This window comes from Crocodylus siamensis, chromosome 9 (assembly GCF_052110815.1).
Source record: "Crocodylus siamensis isolate JL-2025a chromosome 9, ASM5211081v1, whole genome shotgun sequence".
Taxonomy (NCBI): Eukaryota; Metazoa; Chordata; order Crocodylia; family Crocodylidae; genus Crocodylus; species Crocodylus siamensis.
In genome coordinates this window covers 70806125-70824866 of record NC_143403.1, presented here as the reverse complement: position 1 = coordinate 70824866, position 18742 = coordinate 70806125, and the positions used below count along the sequence as shown (strand labels likewise).

General features: G+C 44.4%; 1 protein-coding gene across 3 annotated transcripts; it reads right to left on the bottom strand.

The window, feature by feature from the left end:
* Positions 1-151: 151 nt before the first annotated feature.
* On the bottom strand, positions 152-18093 carry TMEM116 (transmembrane protein 116). Of its 3 annotated transcripts, none has more exons than XM_090063652.1 (11): positions 17530-17755; positions 16901-16947; positions 16617-16680; positions 12980-13111; positions 8537-8641; positions 4997-5046; positions 4043-4126; positions 3805-3943; positions 2009-2153; positions 1800-1873; positions 152-769 (listed from the first exon to the last, which is right to left on the bottom strand). In XM_090063652.1, exons 1-11 carry the CDS (start codon positions 17584-17586, stop codon positions 569-571), a joined length of 1098 nt encoding a protein of 365 aa, XP_089919778.1. In that variant the 5' UTR covers positions 17587-17755; the 3' UTR covers positions 152-568. The 3 variants fall into 3 exon arrangements, with proteins under 3 accessions (XP_089919778.1, XP_089919780.1, XP_089919779.1); XM_090063654.1 differs by lacking the exon at positions 17530-17755 and adding an exon at positions 17056-17439 and having other exon boundaries at positions 154-769; XM_090063653.1 differs by lacking the exon at positions 17530-17755 and adding an exon at positions 17822-18093 and having other exon boundaries at positions 155-769.
* Positions 18094-18742: the final 649 nt, after the last annotated feature.

The following is an 18742-nucleotide window of genomic DNA, read 5'->3' as shown; positions in this document are numbered from 1 at the left end:
AAGTACAACACTTGATATTTCAGTGAGTTTACAGGACAGGGGGTTAGGCTGACCTCTCTAATTCAACCTGCCATCATTACTTTACATTGTAGTGCATTCAGCTTCTTTCTTTTTTATATTTTGGTAATAAGAGCATGATTTTAAAATATTCCTCTTTACTTTATTGTCAGAAATCTGTCAGTACAATGTGACAATCACCAAGGCAAGAAAAATTATCCCCTGGCCATCTCTCCTTACGAGAGAGGCAGTTAAGGACTGAGACACCGTAGCAATCCGTGCAACTCTCAGATATTTCCATAAAGAAGAGACTACACTAAATATATTACAAGGTAAAATAATGCATTAAAAACCCTATGAAATAAATAACAATCTTCACTGAGAACAGTTCATCTCCATCCAGATTTGTACAGGCCTGCCAGCCTAAATGCAACTCTTCATGCCTATAACTGACAAAGCAGTTAAGTTCATTCCAGTCAAGAAAGTGGCTCTGCCTGACATCTACCAGCTGTGACCAGGCCAGGGCTGGAAGGTAGCAGGCCATCTATTCCTCTTTGCTGACAGAGAACTGTCAGAGCACTGTGGATGTAGATACTGCTACTGCCTGGGTGCTGGGGTCTGGCATGCTGGCATAAAACTTCTTCTGGGAGCGAAGGAGAGGTGTCTGTGTGTCAACGTCGTGGCAGGCTTTGCGTTTCACAGACTGAAATGCATTCTGGGTCCACCCATACACGAGACAGTTTAAGAGCCCCTGGGAAGCTGCAGTGAGTGCCTAAGAAAGACCCCAGAGAGGTAAACGCTCCGTTTTGTCTTACGTCATGCATAGTAAGTATTAGGAATTAAAATACGTATTTTTCCTTGCCTTCTATACCTCATTTGTTACTGGATCCGGCTTAAAGTGAGGCTACATTTTAAGGGAAATGCAAGATTTCTTGAAATTGGAATAGGATGTTAGAATCCCATTAGGGCATGATCTTGGAAGTCCTGCTCCAGAACAGTGTTCCCTCTAAGCTGTGTAGTGTGCACAGCCACGCAGGCGTGCATGGCAACGCAACATGAGCATGCCTGTGCGACCACGCAGTGTAGGGGGAATGCTGCTTCAGAGCCTGGTGAAGTCAGCAGAGGAATATTCGATGACCTGAGTGCACTCTGGCAGAAGTTTCAGCGTGCTAAACTACCCCGGCTGCCTTTGGAAGTCAGTGCAGTATCCTTCCACCTGCTCTGTTTCCCAAAGCTTTTTTGGTGCCCCCACTATTGTTGAGCAGAAATGGATAGTCAGAAGTTCCATGTGGCAGCTGATATTCTTCGAAAACTAACTGTAGGTGGTGGGTGACATTTGAGAGGTCAATTCAAAATCTGCCTACAGCCATTCCCAAGCTCAGCAGAACTGAGCATGTCCAAACTTGGATAAGAAACATTTGTGTCAACCCCAAGGAAGTGGTGAATGACAATTCAGTGGGTGACTGTTTTTCCCTAAGAGTCACTTCTAACCCCAGACTGGTGCGTCAGTGTTACGCATGTAAAAGGGAAGAACTATAGAAAGAAAGGATCGTTAATATTTGGCCCTCAAAGTCTTAATGTGCAGAAGTTCTTCTGGCCTCTGAGACCAGAAAAAGGACATAGAATAAACTTGAGATTAGAGTCTTTCCAAACCCCATGCATGCATCAGGCATAAACTCACGTGACAGCAATCTGTGATTGAAAGCATATAGTACATTGCATGCTGGATTTAGAAGTGGGCCAAAAGCACAGATGGATGTCAAAAAGACCTGTTCTGGGAGATTTCATACGCTGAGTTTTACCTGCAGAATATAAAGAGCCATGTAGAGTCTGCTGTTCTCTGAAACAGTCAACTTCATTATTCCAAGGAGGACAGCTGGAAAAGAAATCGGTAACATGATTTTGCTGTTGCCTTTATACCTTTGGCATTATCACTTGTTCTCTCTTTATATCTACTAGCTAGAACACAAGATTGGGAATCTTGTAAAAAGTAATTTAGTTCTCTACCAACCTGGACCCCAGCAACAGAAGTAAGCGATGGGGTAAAAAACCACTCTTTGTTCCACCATCTTAATCACTGCCCACTGCTGACTGCCCAAGAATCCTGACGAGTTTACATATCTTTTGTACAACCCTTGGGCTTGAACGAGTAGAACCTAGAAAAGAAACTGCATTTCTTAATATATATGATTATGTACGTGTAACTGGAAAATTCATTGCATCTCATGCGCAGTTGCAGTCGGACACATGGTCAATTAGAGCAGTGCTTCTCAAACTATCTGATGTGGTGGACCAGCAATTTTTTTTCCAGTGGGCCAGGGACCGGTTTCCAGTTCAGCTGGTGTCAGCAACTGCGTACAACAGCGCTACACAAATGTGCGACTGGCTGTTTCTTTCTCTTTCCTCACTTCGCACGACGCGACGTCACCTGGAGTGTTGGAACATAAGAACTGTGGCGCTATGACATATCAATGTTATGCTCCTGAAAATATATTTCTTTCTTTCCCGCCAACTCGCTGCGGACTGGCGACCGGCGGTTCAAGGACCACCACTGGTCCGCAGACCACCATTTTGAGAAGCACTGATCTGGAGTATCTAAGCCAGCAGTCGGCAACCTTTTTTAGACTGCAGGCCAGAGTAATCCAGTTTGGGTCAGAGAGGACCAGTGGGACTAGGACCCAGCCACACCTGCTACTGGTGTTTTTTTCCGCAGCAGCACAGAGAAAGTGCTTGCAACTGGGTCCTCTCCCTGTGGGAGCAGGGAAAAATGACTGTTGCTGAAGCCCTCTGCTGCCAAATGACACTGAAACCCCATGTATGCAGGCCAAATCCAGCCTGCACGTCATAGATTTCTGACCCCTGATCCAAGCCATTTGGGTAGAATTTAATCTAGGAAACTAGACCCTGCAATGCCAGATACGAGCAACACTCCCTTTCGTCTGGCATCTGCCCTCGTACAGTGGCCAGGACCACATGCTTAACAATGCAATATAAAGTATTATTAAAACAATAATTTGTCTGTGGGGAAAACAGTGATTGACTTGTTATAAATTTCTTTCCCAGCTACTGGAACTCTAGATAGTAGATCTGGACCCCAGGAAATAAGCAATCACCCTTAACAGCTCTTATAACAATGCATCCCACTCTTACGAAATTCCTGATCACACACTAACATTTCTGGTATTTGTCCTGCCTTAGGTTATTGGATAGCATTGCTAGGTTCTGTTAAACAACTGCTACTTTCCACTTCAGATGTGGAAGCATTTCAGTGGGAAGTGGAATCATTCCTAAATGTGCACAAAGGGGTAGTTTTTTGGGTGGAACACCTACAGGTATCCAGTGGGAATAAGACATTCACAGCCAACGTATTTTAAAACTACCACATATAGAGATATTTATACTTTGCCCCTCACTTTGACATGTGGGAATATCACACACAGAAACCAACATCTGTTTATAACTGCCCACCGCTGTTTGAAACTTCCTCTTTGGTCACTGATCCTCACAGAAGAATAAGAGAAAAGAAAAGAGAAATCCCTCCACAGCTTGCTTGACCTGGTCAAGCAAAGGCCTGGCTCAAACATAAGCTTTGCATCAGTGCTCTGAAGGCAAACAAAGCTGGGCTCTTGGGACTGCCAAAAGAAAGGTAATTTAATAGTTCTTTTGATGACTCCAAGAGTGAATATAAGGGCTGCTAATATAACCCACCTGTGACTGCAAAGTGACAGGGGGATCATCCAGATGGGAAGCACTAGCCTTACTCACTGTACTCGCAGTCTGATGGACAAGGAAAAAAAATGTTCTTACCAGAATGGCTATGAAGCTGACCCAGAAAGAGATCAGGAAGATCCCGATGCCATACAAATATATCACAGAACAAAGAGAGCCACCAACAGGTTGCAGCTGACCAGTGGGTTTGGTGATTTCTGTGTGCATCAGGAGACACCTGGAACCAGAAAGGGGAGAGCCTGTGTATTTACTGGGGGGGGGCTCCTTATATCCATCTCGGAGGGAGCGAGGCATTCAGAGCTGAGGTGTGGCTTACCCATGTTTCTGACTGAAGTTCCCATAGCAATCACTACTGTTGCCCATGCAAAACACAGGAACCATAAGTAGGAAAGGGATCAAGCTAAAGAGAGAAAACGACAGTAGCTCAGTTAAAGAAGCTGCTCTCTCCTGACCCGACTAGCATTTTCTTTTGTGCTTTCATGGATATACAGTGAAATAATAGTTCTCTAACATCCAACTAATATAACTTCTAGCTTCTGTGTTTTCATTCACATGGACAGCAGAAGATATACCTGGGTAACAAAGTATAAATTATATCAGTATATTTTAATAGTTTCGTACTACTACTTCTTGCGTCCTGTCTGAGATTGTTGAGCACAGGTATTTAGCAGAATTTGCAGATTCATTAGAATCTGACAGGGCTATGACGTGGGCACTTCTGCTATGCTCCTGATAACTCAGAAGGATCCTCATAATCACAATAATGTATATCTAAGCAACAGTACTTTATATTTTCAAAGAATTTAAAAACTGGATGTGATCCCTACTAGAAATCATAATCATTTCATGGTCATATCAAAATCACTTGGAACAGGCACTAAGATGATAAGAATAAAACCTAGATCCTCCAAAGGGAGAATCATCATTTGGTGTAAGCACGAGGGGATCCAGGACACACTGATCAAGTCCCATTTCCATGAAGCAGAAGGAAGTGTACACACCGTCTCTCTCCCACACACTCATACATGGAAGCACGTAAACAATGGCTCATTACAGTTGGACACATTACAGCTAATTTAACTGGAGGAAAAGCGATCCGTGTCCGCTGAGGTTCTGACTCTGAGTCTGTTGGTCAAAGACTCCACTACTACCAAGTCATGCAATACAGAGTCAGGATTTAATAATAATAATGGCTTCAAATATAAAGATGAGCTTTGAGCTAGCACCAATTTGCTGAAAACACCCAATCTCAGAGAGAAATAGACCTTACCTGCACAAAATTGTTGCTGTTCGGCCAAGACAACTACCATAATCTAAAACCTGCAAGAGTCAAAACATTTAGTTGAACAATCATTCCTTGTATGTCATGAGAGCTGTCAACTTAAGAGGATTCATGCTCGTAGGATAAATTATCAGTAGCTCAGTTCCATAATGATATCTGTGCTTTAGTAGAGGTAGTGAATCTTACCAAATTACTGAGGGGGAAGTACCAAATTAACAACTGACATGTAAGATAAGCCACAAATCTTGGCATCTGAGACCAAGCCCAGTAGTCCCATGCATGAGGCTCTCCTAGAATGATTCTCACTTAATCATTCTCCTCCAAGGAAACCAAAAGAAGAGAGAGGTCTCGAACAGCCACAGTCAGATTCCTGACTACACAGGAAAAATGAGAGAGAAAAAAGTCAGAGGTGAATGGGGGTAAGGTACACATCAGTAGGTTGGCATGAGCTGTACTGATGAGTGTAAGCTGAAACATATGAAACAGGGTGAGACTGTGTCTAGAAAAGCCACGAGCAAGAAAGCATACAATAGACTCGCAGTCTATCTTAAGCCTCCTTACACTTCCCCACTTGTTTTCTTGTCCAGCTCCATTCTCTCGGCATGTAAGCCACACGAATACTCATTCACTGGACTAAATCATGACCTCATTTAAATCAATGGGAATTCTCTCCATCAACTGACATGTGATTTTCCCTTCACCGTAGGACCTGTTCTATAATATCACACCAGGTTGCATTAAGGAAAGAATAAGACACATGGATGTAGTTTTGATGCTGTCTTCCTTGGGAGGAGTAAATGAACATGTGACATTTAAGCCCTGAAGACCAGTATGTAATTCATTACATTTACCAGATGCTGAAGTAAGTATTAGTGTGAGAATCCATGAAAAAGGCCAAAAAACCAAAATAGAGATTCCACTGAATAGCATGGAAACATCTTCCCTTGAGCAATGAGTCACTTGACGGCCACATGCACTTGGAACCAAAATCCTCTTGATCCACATGGCTCTGGTATATAACATCTTTGGGGTATCAGCCCAAAGCAGAAGGGAATTGCAAATAATAAAATGTATTGAGACCTTTATGAGGTGGAAGTGGTTAACAAACACTCATTAGTTAATCTTTGTGTCAGCCCTCTGAGGTAATTAAACAGCTTTGTTTCTACCTGTATTTTGCAGATAGGGAAACTTAGGGTCAGAGATAGGGTCTCAGACAGGAGATCCTGGCTCTTGGCAATTCATTCTGACCATTAAGCTACATTTCTAAACTTTGGAAGCATTTCCCCACTGTGGTTTCAAGGCATGTTAATCCTTATTCAACCCAAAATGAAGGATATAAAATGCAATGAAGAATGCATAGTGCAATGGAAGTTAAACAGATTTAACTTTTGTAGCTGCTTCTCCCAACAATTTGTTGAATGGCTGCCCTTCAGAAGCTGGAAGGATCCAGAGGGAAAACTTCAAAATGGAAAACACTCTTGATGAGGTCTTTGCACACAATTTTGCGCAATAGAAATTGGCAGGCTTCACAGAAGCATAACCAAACTGTGAGAGGAAATATGAGAGTCAGAGTCTGCTTGTTGGGAGACACGCCATGGCTGCCTGCATTAGACTGCCCCTGGGAAACGGTGGGCTTGGCCCACAATACCGTCCAGTTCTGCAGTCGTGGAAAACCAGTGGCATGAGTAAAAACTCCCAGCAAGAGTATGAGTTTCAAATGTTTTTCTTGATCAGAGCTCTTTCTTGCTCAAGTTCACATAGCTCTACAGACACATGCATGCAATCACATTGTAGGGTAATCATGTGCCACCTTTTCTGTTGAACAATAAGAGAAACCAGAGCGGAGGGTGGGTACATAAACACACATTTTGATTTCCCCTTTAAGGCAGAGAAGGAGAACTTAACTGGCATCCTGCCTTCCCAGAGGCACCTAGATAGTGAGGCAGAGATAAAGCAGAACTCTTACAGTCTGTGGACAAAAGCAGCCCTAAAAAAATCAAGACAGGTTATCAATATTAATGGGGCCACAAAGGTCCAGGTTGTTCCAGCCTTAGTTTAAATCAGAGAAGTTAAACCAGTAGGCACAGAAGAAGTGGTAATGGTCTCAATTTACAGTGCTCAGAGCTGAATTTGAAACACGAGACTTCAGACTGGCCTGCTGTGTAAAAATGGAGTGGGTGATTGTAAGAACTAGTGAAGAGGGAGAAATGCCCCTTTGAGCTGGTCTAACATCTGGGAAATTCTCAACTGCGTTATGACCTGTCACGTCTGCTTTCCACCAACAGAAACGTGGAAACATAAGGAGCAACTGTCTGTGCAGGGAAGCGTGGGATAGTTGGCAAAGGGATTTCTCACTGGGAAAAAGGACAGATATACAGAGAAATTCAACTGACACATTCTTCAGGAAGTGCTGGATAAAGAGTCTCTCGTTGGGCAGTAATACGTCAGGAGGAATTCTCTCTCCAGAGAGATAGCAGTTGCTCAAGGTAGAACTGGGTGTGAAGAATGACATGTGAAGTGTTTGTTTAGCCTGTACTTGAAGGGTGCGTTTCTGAGTTGTGTCTTTGTATTTCTTCATTCCTAAAGATTATGCTAGATCTTGAACAGTGCGTCTAAAGGTTCCTGACAACAGTAGCTCAAAAAAGCCTATGCTAGAGTACCAACCTGTCCTGCTCAATGTCCTCCCACTCAAACTCTCAACATATTTTACAGGCAGGTATTCATGAATGGAGCAGTACAATAAGCCTGTACAATCCTAGTAAGTATTATGCCTATTTTATAGATGGAGCAAGAGAAGCGCAGTAATATTAAAGAACAAATCCTACTCAACCTGTTTGGTGCCTAATTTGACTTAGGTGCCTAAATACAGTCCTATTCCACCTTTTTTTAGTCCTTGAAAGTCCATTAATACAACTATTTTTGTAACAGGCTGTCCTGTTAGCCTTAAAACCAAGTCACAAAAAAACAAAACAAAACAAAAAACAAAAAACAAAAAAAACAAAACAACAACAATAAGGAGGATGTACCCACCTTTTGTATGAATATTTTTCCATGGACTCAAGCAGGGTGGAAAAGGAGCACTTGGGCACTCAATAGGTAAAGGAGGATCTGTCCCTACATGTATTTCTTTCATCCTTTTTCCATGTTGCTCCTCATGCCTGGACTGCTCCTCAGTCAGGCTGTCTCTCTTTCCTGCATTACTGATGACAGAAAGATGCCATCATGCACTGCCTGAGTATCTGGCCCTCTGAATTATTCTTCCCTCCGAGACTTACAGTGTAGATTATCTTCTCTGTTTTGGTCTTTCAGGCCTACTTTAGCTATCAGGACCTATAACACAGACCCACATGGAGCCCTCTTGACCTTAACCTGACAATCACTAAAGGAAGAATTACAGGGATGGAGCTTCAGATTGTAAATTCATTGTGACCAGAATTGTCTTTCTTATTTATGTGTTGGACAGCATTGTAAGTCTTAGCACAGCTTCTTAATATGTAATACAATGAAAAACCAACCAACAGAACTCACCAAAGAGGACATCCTGTGAAGGTTCTGGCTGTATTTCACTTTCAAATCCATGTATAGATGCCAGGTATAGTTAATGGTGTAGAGAAAAGAAGCCATATAGAAAATCTGAGAAATAAGAACAGGTTTAATTTTATTCCATCAATAGCATTTGTGTTTTTATGACGCTTTACATCTCTAGTGAACCCCAACCACTAATCAATCTACTGTATACTAACTGCAAAAACATACCATAATACAGCATTGGAGGTAAAATATTAAACACTGTGGAAAGATCAAGGACATGCCAAAAATTAAAAGGCTGATTCTAGTCCATGTCCCTGCTACAGCTGCTACCATAGGTCTGGTAGAGGAGGGGGTGAAGAACAAGACTGATTTGGGAACTAAAGAGGCAGAAGTGATTGGCAATGAGAGGGTGCAAATTGAACAGAGGCCAAAATTGATGGGGGCTGAAAGACAGAGCTGATGTGGGGGCTAAGGGAACAAGATTGATTTGAAGGTTGGAGCCAGAACTAACCACTGGACATGGGCAGACAGAGATGTGATGACAGACCTGCTTTTTCAGGCTACTTTAAGCAATGATGAGCTCCAGCAGAGGGACTATGCTAGGGGCTTCCCATCTTATCCTGGGAAACATTAACGAAGTAAGAGAAACTTAAGACTTCATTTTAATCAAGACAACAAACGTTCTTGGGCAAGAAGATCAAGAAAGAATGCACGACCGTTTCCGAGTCAGGAATGTTGGAACAGCTCTCCAACTCATGGTGGGAGTTGAATGAGAATCTTTTGCTCTTCTGCAGCGTCTTCCACAGGACAGTCTGCAAACATAACTCATTTTAATTCTTATGTATATCAGTCCTCCGCAAAAGCCAGGTAACTATTGTTCTCACCTCTCACGTATAAGAAACTGAGGCACAGAGACCTATGCAAAGCCACTCATCGAGTCACTGGCGGAACTAAGAAAAGAGCCTTGCTCTCCTGACTCTCCCCCCTCAACTTCTGGTATTGAGGATAAACTTCCAGGCCCCGGGCTGCCATCCCCATCACCACTTGGCATGTAGGAATGAGGCTGGAATATAAGAGAATGGAAAGCACTTAGTCTTCTCTTCTTTGGTCCTTAATTATAATTAGTTTCCCACTGTGTCAGCCAAACAGAGTGGAATCCACAAAAGATCTCACTGTTTCATTAGAATTAATTGGGAGACTATGGGTACATTTCATAATTACCGTGGCACCTCCTCTGTTTCTTGTAGCATGGAATCGATGGCCATGACGGAAAAAAGATAAACTCACAGGCCAGCAGAAGGGATCATATGCTACATTTTTATTCAATTTATTTAACAATCTGTTGGAGACTGCAGTGGAGAAAAATCCCTGTCTAAGACTTTCTAGGTACATTTCTGCACTTAAACACTTGCACTGATCAATATTCCACAACCTCTCTAGGTAACCTGTTTCAGTACTTAACCTCCCTCAGAGTTAGAAATTTATAGGCACTAGTTTGTATTGATTTCTTTTAGGCCATAATGAATGGGCCAAACAGGCTCAACTGCTTTTATGCGTTTTCTGCAGGCGTCTCACATGGTGGAACAGTATGGAGAGGCTTGCACTGCTGTCCCTGTGCCGTTAATCTGAGAACACTAAGAAATATCAATTCCTTGCCTATCTCTGGCCCCTTCTACTTACGAGGTTCAGAGCATTTATAAACATTACCAGAATGTGCCCTGGGGCATGGATTAGATAAAGGCTTGGACTATTTTAAACAAAATGTCTATGAACACAATGTGAGATTCCTAAGCCAGGGGACTAGAAGGGAGCTGTAGATGGTGGTGAGGAGATATTTCTTTATTTAATTACAACGCAGATCACTTGTGGCCGGCTGAGGTGTTGCTCAAATGCGATTACCAATTCATGTGTGTGTGAAGTTCTCACTACACGCAGTTGTAGTGAGCATGTTTCTTTAACGAATTATCCTGTATTTTATCATATGGTGCATATATGCCACAGGTTGCTATGGGAAGTACTTGAGGTGTTTTAACTCCTGTTAGAGTCAACAGAAGAAAGAGGTTTCAGTAGGGCTGAAGGCTGGAGCACCCTTCCATCAGAGACTGACTGCCTTTGTCTTTACCCAGGGAAAGTCCATGTGATCCCCCTTTCCTGTACTGTGGGGAGCTGGCCACTTATTTCCACTGTAACATGGACCTAGGGAAAAGGCTTCATTCAACTTCCACTGCACCTGGGAAACAGCAGTGGGAACTTTGAGCTGTAGTACTGCCCCCACCCCGGGGCTGAAACACAGGTGATGGCTGGAAGTGTCTCTTAAATAGATGCAGGACTCACTGTACCTCAATGTACTCCTTATCCATTTAGAGTAGTGTCCTGCCCCAACTCATGGTCTGGATTTCTTGCTTCCAGAGAAAGTAAAGCTCTGTTGTTTTCCAGCTGCCCCTCTCACCTCTATGTTCTCCAGGTACCTGCAGATGCCACCAAGGGACCTTGCCAGGGGCTGGGAAGGCATGGAGTGTAGTCCCCTGAGTTCAATGGTGATGAAGTCTTACAATTAATGCCATGAACCTTCAGGGCCTTAAGCACACTGGCTCCTTCACTGCACTTAGGGCAAGAGGAGGTGTCTCTGAAGTCACTGCCAAGCCCGCATCTCCTGAGACACAACAGTGCACCACTTCCAAGCGGACCTGCATTCCCATCTTTCCCTGAGCAGACAGAACCAGCAAAAATAGCAGACATGATTGCTTTCCAAATGTATACGTATCATGGCAATGCAACACTCTTTTCTGGGCCATGTCTGGATGGATGGTATAGCCCTTGAAAACCATGCCGCAATGAAAAGCTTACCTACTTGGCCTACAAAGCGACTTCCATCCTCAAAGCTCCCAGCAGCCATGTGCCCAGAAAATCCTTTCATATACTTCCCTTATTTCTCCCCCACTGCTCTCCTTTATGTGACCCCAGCTAGAATACATCCCTCTCCTCCTTGCCAAAGGACCACTACAGCACATTCCCTAACAAACCTGTTTGTTCCCTACCCCAAGGCAAATGTATATCATTGTTTTTACAGCAGCACAAGAGGAACTGGAGAAGTCAGAGATAAGCTACAAGTGGAATAGTTCTGCATAAGTACAGCTCTTGCTATGATGAGTCATATGGCTTACCTAAGAATACTGATCTTTAAAAAAAAAAACCTAAGTCATGGTAACCTGACTACAAAATGTAAAGCACTGCGAGGTCTCATGCAATACTATACACTGAGCTGTCTTCCTGCCTCTCTAGGATTTACAGAGAGCTATTTTCAACTCCCACTGACTTGGTTTGAAGTAGAAGGGTGGGAAATGTCCTGTTAGCCCACTTGGACAATTTGCAGCCTACAGACCAGATAAGGTTTGGTCCACATCTTGACTGCAATAAAAGAATTAGAGAAGGAAAAGAGACTGAGTGGATCATTATCTCCATCACACACACTCCATCACTCCAGTACAGTATTGCCATTTACAGCAGGCTTGCCAGTACTTTGTCTTCTCCTATTCTAGGGTGCACACTAAATTCGTCCAAACACCAGCTGGAGCCCCCTTGTCCTTTTGGACATAACAGTAACTTTAAACTTCTGCAGCCTCTGCAACTTTACATAGCCCCAAAGTCTCGACTGCATACACCCCATGTGTTCCTTGCAGCTCAAGCCATTCCAAAGTCCTGTAGGCACTAGTGGGCAATGGATCTTTTTGCTGAACCAGTGGCATCTTTTTTGGAACCTCCTTCTCCCTGAAGTAGATGGATGTCTGATGTGCACCAGGTAATGACAAATAGGTTCTGACAAGAAGAAACCCTAATGATGCCAAGGCAAGCCATCAAGACAAAGAGAACTGTCAGGAAAATGCTTCCACTTCATTGATGCCCCTTCACATGAATTGAGTGCAGAACAGGAACGGGCAGCAGACGCAAGCAGAAAACCTCAGGAGAAGCACTCTGGCAACTGAGTAACTACTGGGTTTCATTGGGACAAACTGAGGGCTAGGACTATCAATGTAAGACGATGCTTTGGTGACTGAGGTTTTCAGGTCTTGGCCTAAAGAAACATGAGAATTGGGTCTTTTGCAGGGAGGAGAAAACTTCTAATCAGAGCAAAAAAGTAATGCTATGTTACACATAATGGCAGTTTTGGTACCCTTTCAAAAACAGAGAAACCATCAACTATTTTTATGACAGATAATCAAACACTGCAGCCACATTGCTGCTCTGCCATGAGCTATGGGTGTATATTATTTACAACACTGTACAGATGAGGCATGGCAATCTTTCATATTAAGATCAGAGAGGAAGCCAGTGCCTGAGCTGCATTTAGAACTGCATTTGGAGTTTTGTTCTAGGGCAGTTCAGTCAATAGTTCAAGCAAAGCAACCTGACGGCATAAGTTGATAACCCAATGTTACTCACCTGCCCAGCTGCTTGCAGGTTATAGCATATGATATCCTGATTTGCAGTTTGTGTGCTATAGAGCAGAGCCCCAGCAAGCCAGCAAACCCCTAGGAACAGGTCAGAGAGGCTTAGGTAGAAAAGAGGGCGCACCTAGAAAAGTCAAATGGATTAGTTAGTTTGATGAATGTTCTAGGTAGTCTGAACCAACTTCAACAGTTAGAGCTTTGCTATCTTTCCTCCGATTAACTTTCATGCCCAGGTACCCAGCTAGTGCCATTATCCCTACACTAGAAAGTGGTGTTGCTTTGTGCACTTAGGGAAGGTTTATACCAGAAGTGTCCAGAATAAATGAACACTTTATCAACTTTAAACAAATCTACTGAGCTGCACTGAACTTGGCTGTAAGTGGTTTAAAGGTTCAAAATCCTATAATTTGATAAAGAGGTTGTCCTTCTATGTCTTACAATTAGTGCCCATAGTGACTTAAGTCTGAAATAATTTTACATACCTGAAGCATATGCAATGTGGCTGTTTCGCTGCTGCATCTTTCTGAGTTTAAGCACTAGAACAATCCCTGTTTATCGGCAGTTTCTAGACAATTTCACATTCTCATACACAAGCAAAAAGCTGTTTAAGTTGGACTGTAAACACTACAGGGAAGTATTCAGTTGTTTAAAAACACTGGACAACATTTTCTGGGCCAGCTGGAGTTACTGGGGCTCAACCTCTGAAAACCAGGCCAATTATGCAGACATTAAAATGTAAGTTTTGGTGCGTAAATTTCAACATCCAGGAGAAAATATGCTGGTAATTTTTTCTTTAGGAATTCTTAAAGCTTGAACAAATCTGGAAACCTTTCTACAGGATTTAGTTTTTCAAAAGGTCATTTATTTTACAAAACCAATGTTTTGGACCGAATGCAACTTGGCACTGTTCTTTAATTAAAAACAACTGCACACCAGCACAAGTATTTACTTATAACAGTCTCCTTCATACCAGATGAAGAAAAATGGCTTGCTAAATTTAACATTGGTGAACAATCTGGCCATCAGTTTGGTGCTTATTCTATAGCTACAAAGAGGCAGCAATGGATTCTTTTCAGGGTCTTTCTACGTCTCAGTCTTTGTTTTGTCTGTAGTTTAAGCACCTCTTGCTTTATAGCGTCTGAGAACATGGATCTCTAGATTTTAGCTCTGAGTAGCACCATCCAATACCTGCCAACCAGTGAATCAAACCTTTAGTCTTTGTGTAAATATCTTTAGCTAGTTTTTATAACTGAGTTCATTGTATTTACTCGTTCTTCCCTATAACATTTGTTTTAAATGCTGCCACCCACTTGTGAATGTGGAGCTGGACCAGTGACAAGCAGTATATGTACAGAAGTCTAGAACTTGCTGATGGTTGTTCCCATGGGTAGATTAAAAGAAAACAACCCTGGAAGAAGTGGATCAGCAACTTTATTGAGTGAACAGGTGACCCCAGTCATCGTCTAACAGTTCACCCATAGAGAAACGTTTAGGTACAGAAGCGTACAAGGAAGCAGATGATACTGTTGTTAAAGCGGAAGGCAAACTTGTTCTCATTTTCAAAAAGAAAAACTAAATGTTTTCTTTTACATTTCCTTCCTCTAGTTTACAATGTAATGGTTTAGAACAGATAGTTGATGGGGAAAAAAGTGTGTGGGTATTGTGTGCAACTTGACTGGAAGTTCCCCAGAGCACATCTACCTGCAGATAGCTTGTGTTTTTGAGTCCCTCTGGTTTTTCTCCCACACAAGGCTGGCTGGCTGGGGGAATTCTTTTGGTAACATGTCACACCTTAAATAACAGTTAGTGCTGGGGGTTTTCTAGGCAACATACACCCAGGAAGTGTGTTTTAGTGTTTTGAAATTCAGCAGCAGGTCCCAGACTGGATGAATCAACGTTTAGAATTCTATCCCCCACCTGGCATAGCTTGGGAATGAACACCTGGTTTATCATACTTTACTCATAAAAATCATGAGTTGAGGAATAAGATTATTGCTACAAGCGTTAGGAAGAATTCACCCCCAAATCTTTACACAATTGGGCAACTGCCCGGAGTCTTGCCAGGGTGCATAGCAGTGCACAGGTACTGCAGAGCTCACTTGCCTCTGAAGCATCAGGAATTGACAGCCAGTGTTTCTGCAGAAGCCTTCAGAAACAGACTGCATGAGGGCAGAAATACTTGAACTACCTAAAGCCACCACCTCAAATCTTAACAAGACTGACCTAGCCCTTGTCCTTCCAAGGTGAATAAGTTGCATGCTCTTTACTCTGTGTATTAGATGGCCTCTGTGTAAGAGATCTGAAATCCTAGCATCCTGTAGATAAGACCCCAATCTCTAGGAACAGCCTAAACATCCTTTCCCTTCTCCACAATCACCCAATGTTGTGTTATGTTTACTCGACTCTGCGCACACATCCCAATTCTGTGCTATGCTCCATGGGGATGTGGGTACATAGGAATCAAAGATCTGACTCATGAGGTGTGTAATATTTTTTAAAGACGAGGAAGGTGCATAAAACAGAAAACTTTGTTATAATTATGTCAGAACTAATCCTTAGGAGTCAGCAGAACTCAACTAATTTATACCTTTTTATTACTTTTCAGCCCCATTCATTTTTCCATTTACTTTGCAATTTTCTAGTACACATGCTTATGAAAAATATTATTCACAACTATTCACTGAAAGTTCATTTAAAATGATTTCTTATTGGAACATTTGCTATATAGGTTAATTACACAGGCCACTTAACCAGGGAATGGAGGCAACCCCAAGTGACTGACATAATTACCAAACCTTGCAAATACTAAACTTTGAAATATGAAGAGTTTTTAAAAACAGTTTTGATGCAAAACTCCAGTTGTAGAGCAAATGCCACAAAGAATCATGAACATATTTTAGAGTTTACAATAGCTAAGCATTAGAAAAAGAGGTGAAATGCAAATTGTTAAATGGTTTGCCCAAAGTTGTTCACTGATCTATAGTTTGGCTACAGGATGTAGCTGTGCACACACTGATGTTGGTTGATTTGTGCTCTCAGAAAGGGGGGCTCAATTCCACTCTCTGTGCTTAGTTGGCAGATGTGTACTAGTAGGCAGCCACAGAGCTTGATCCAGTTTTATCCTTCTAACCAACTAATCTTCACCGCCTCTTTTCTTCCATTTCATGAAGTAAATCAAGTATTATTTATTCCATTGTTTGGCATATTTTTTGAGTCGGAGAGGTTAAGTGACACCCCCAGAGCGACAGAAACAGTCAGGGTCAGAGCAAGGATCGAGACTACTGTGAGAAGCTTTCTGTTCCCAGTCCTTGGGTCAGACCACAGCGCCACAATTTCTCATTATCCTCTTAAATCCATGCAGCAGGGAAGGAAAAAAATCCTAGAAAGAGTATCTGTTGCATAAAACAATGTATGATTTCAGATAACAAGCTGATGAATCGTTCAGACATCTGCTTCCAAGTCCTAAATATTTCTTTTAAGGGTTAGCAATAAAAAGAGGATGTGCCTAAAAATTCTGCGTAGTCCTAGCGGAGAGCTCATGCACAAACATCTGCTTGGTTACATAAAGTCCAATTTATCCGCAGGGCACCAAACAAAGGCACTTAAAAAATGAAAGGCGGGGTCCTTACCTCCGGAGAGCGCACTGTGTTCTGGAAGACGGCGTAGGCAATGATGGAGCTGGAGCCTGTAACACTGACAATTGAGAGGTTGGCGTGAGACCGAAACCCGGAATTTTGTTTCATTTCTTCTACAGCTACAGAGCAGCACATCTACTTTTACTTAGTTTATTAACATTGAAATCAAAATTAAGAAAGTCACATTATTTAGATGGAACGACACAAAAAGAGATTTAAAAGATGTTACTAAACCTACACGTAATTCCTCACATCTATATATTGCTTAAATACCGTACCTTAAAGTGGCCATGACAAACTGGATCCATTGTACTGCAGAATAAACCTGGGGAGGATTAAAAAAAAGTGTTGTCAAAGAAGCTTTTTTCACTACTATTATTAATATTTTTTATTGTAATAATACTTTTTACACTAAGCAATCCTTATTTTTCACCTGGAAGGAGAAATTATTGTTTAAATTCAATCCTAACTACAGTTGATTGTGATGCCTGGCAGAAAACCCCGAGGCTGGGTTCATGCATGGAAAGTGAAAACTAAGTGGCTCAAATTATTTCTCCCCAGAGGAGGGGTGTTAAAAAGCGCCCCAACGTTGGGAGCAGACGAGAGAGGAGGTGGATGGAAGAACCGAGAAAGAAGGATAGGTGGATGGAGAGAGAGAAAAATCGGGAAGAAGAGGGATTGCCTCCAGGAACTGGGGGAGAAAGAGCAGCTCAAAAGAACAGAGGCGATGTGGAGACACTGGGTCTGGATGGAGAGCAGCTGGAAGAAGGCAAGAGGGATCAGCAAGGGAGGTGGAGAGAGACTAGAGGCAAAGACATCAAGAGGGACGGGACTAGCAGCTGGGGAGGGGAGAAGAGAGGAGAGGAGAGGCTGGGCAGCTGGACGGGAGACTCCGGGCCCCCCTCACCTCCTGCCAGTCCCCGTCCCCGTCCCCGTCCCGCCGGCTGAGCTGGGGCCCGGCCATGGGCTTGCTCCAGGGACCGGACAGGACCAGCTGCCTCCCGCCCCGATGCAGACGGCCAGGGCTGGCTTGCCACCCGCCTCCCCGTGCCCCTCCTCTGGGGAGGGGCTGAGCCTCGGCTCAGCTCGGCTCCGGGACCTGCCGGGATCTCGCAGACGGAGGCATGCCTGGGCGGGAGCAGCGGAGGGTGCGCCCGCCCCCTGCAAAGACCCGCGCACGGAGCCCGGCTGCGCCGCACCTGGAGCACGAAAGACAAAAATCCCCTAAAAAGAACCCCGCCAGCGGGCTCCCGACGGGGGCCAGCGCCCCGCGCACGCGGCAACAAGCCGCTTCCCGCCACCACACGTGCCGCCCGCCGGGCTCTGCACGCCCCTCCGCCTGACGTCACTCAGCTAACCCCGCCCCAGACTTCCCCCGCAGCCAGCTGGGCGCGCGGCCGCCCTAGGGAGAGGCGTGAGGGCGGGGCCGGCGAGGGCTGCGATTGGCCGCTCCGCTGCAGGGGGCGGGCAGGAGGGGGAGAGACCAATCAGAGGCGCGCTCGCCTCAGGGGGTGCCCGTGATTGACAGCAGCAGGGACCCAGCCCTAGCTGCCCTGAGAGGCGGGCGGCGGCCGCGAGGCGTCGCTCGGGAGCAGGGAATGGACAGCGCGGGAGGGGGGGAGGGGCACTCCTTTACTGCAGCACAGCCCGCTTGGCAGCAACCCGCTCCCACAGCGAGGCAGCGCTGTCACAACCCCCGTCCATGGGTGAAATACACCGGGCGCATCCCTCCGCCACCAACGCGACGAGAGCAACGGCAGCGCCTGCGACGGCCATCCCTGGAAAGGCGATGGCTTTCTGCACGGAGACCCATCTCGAATTACAGAGGGGGGGTGCTAGCACCGCTTGCCAGCACGGGGGGCATGGCAAGCTTCCGCAGGCCGTGGCAGCGGCAGCAAGTGGCCGTGGTGGCGCGGTGAGCGCCCGCGGCCGGTCAGCGACTGCTCAGAGACGCTGCCGGCGGCGTCAGCGGCGGTCGCCGGCCACCCGCAGTGTTGGCAGCAAGGGGGAGGAGGGTGGCACGGTGACACCTTGTTGCAGCGGGGGCGCGCACGCTCGCGTGCATCGCCAGTGGTTGCCAGCCCTTCCCATTATTAAGATCCAGTTTTAGTGGCTTTGAA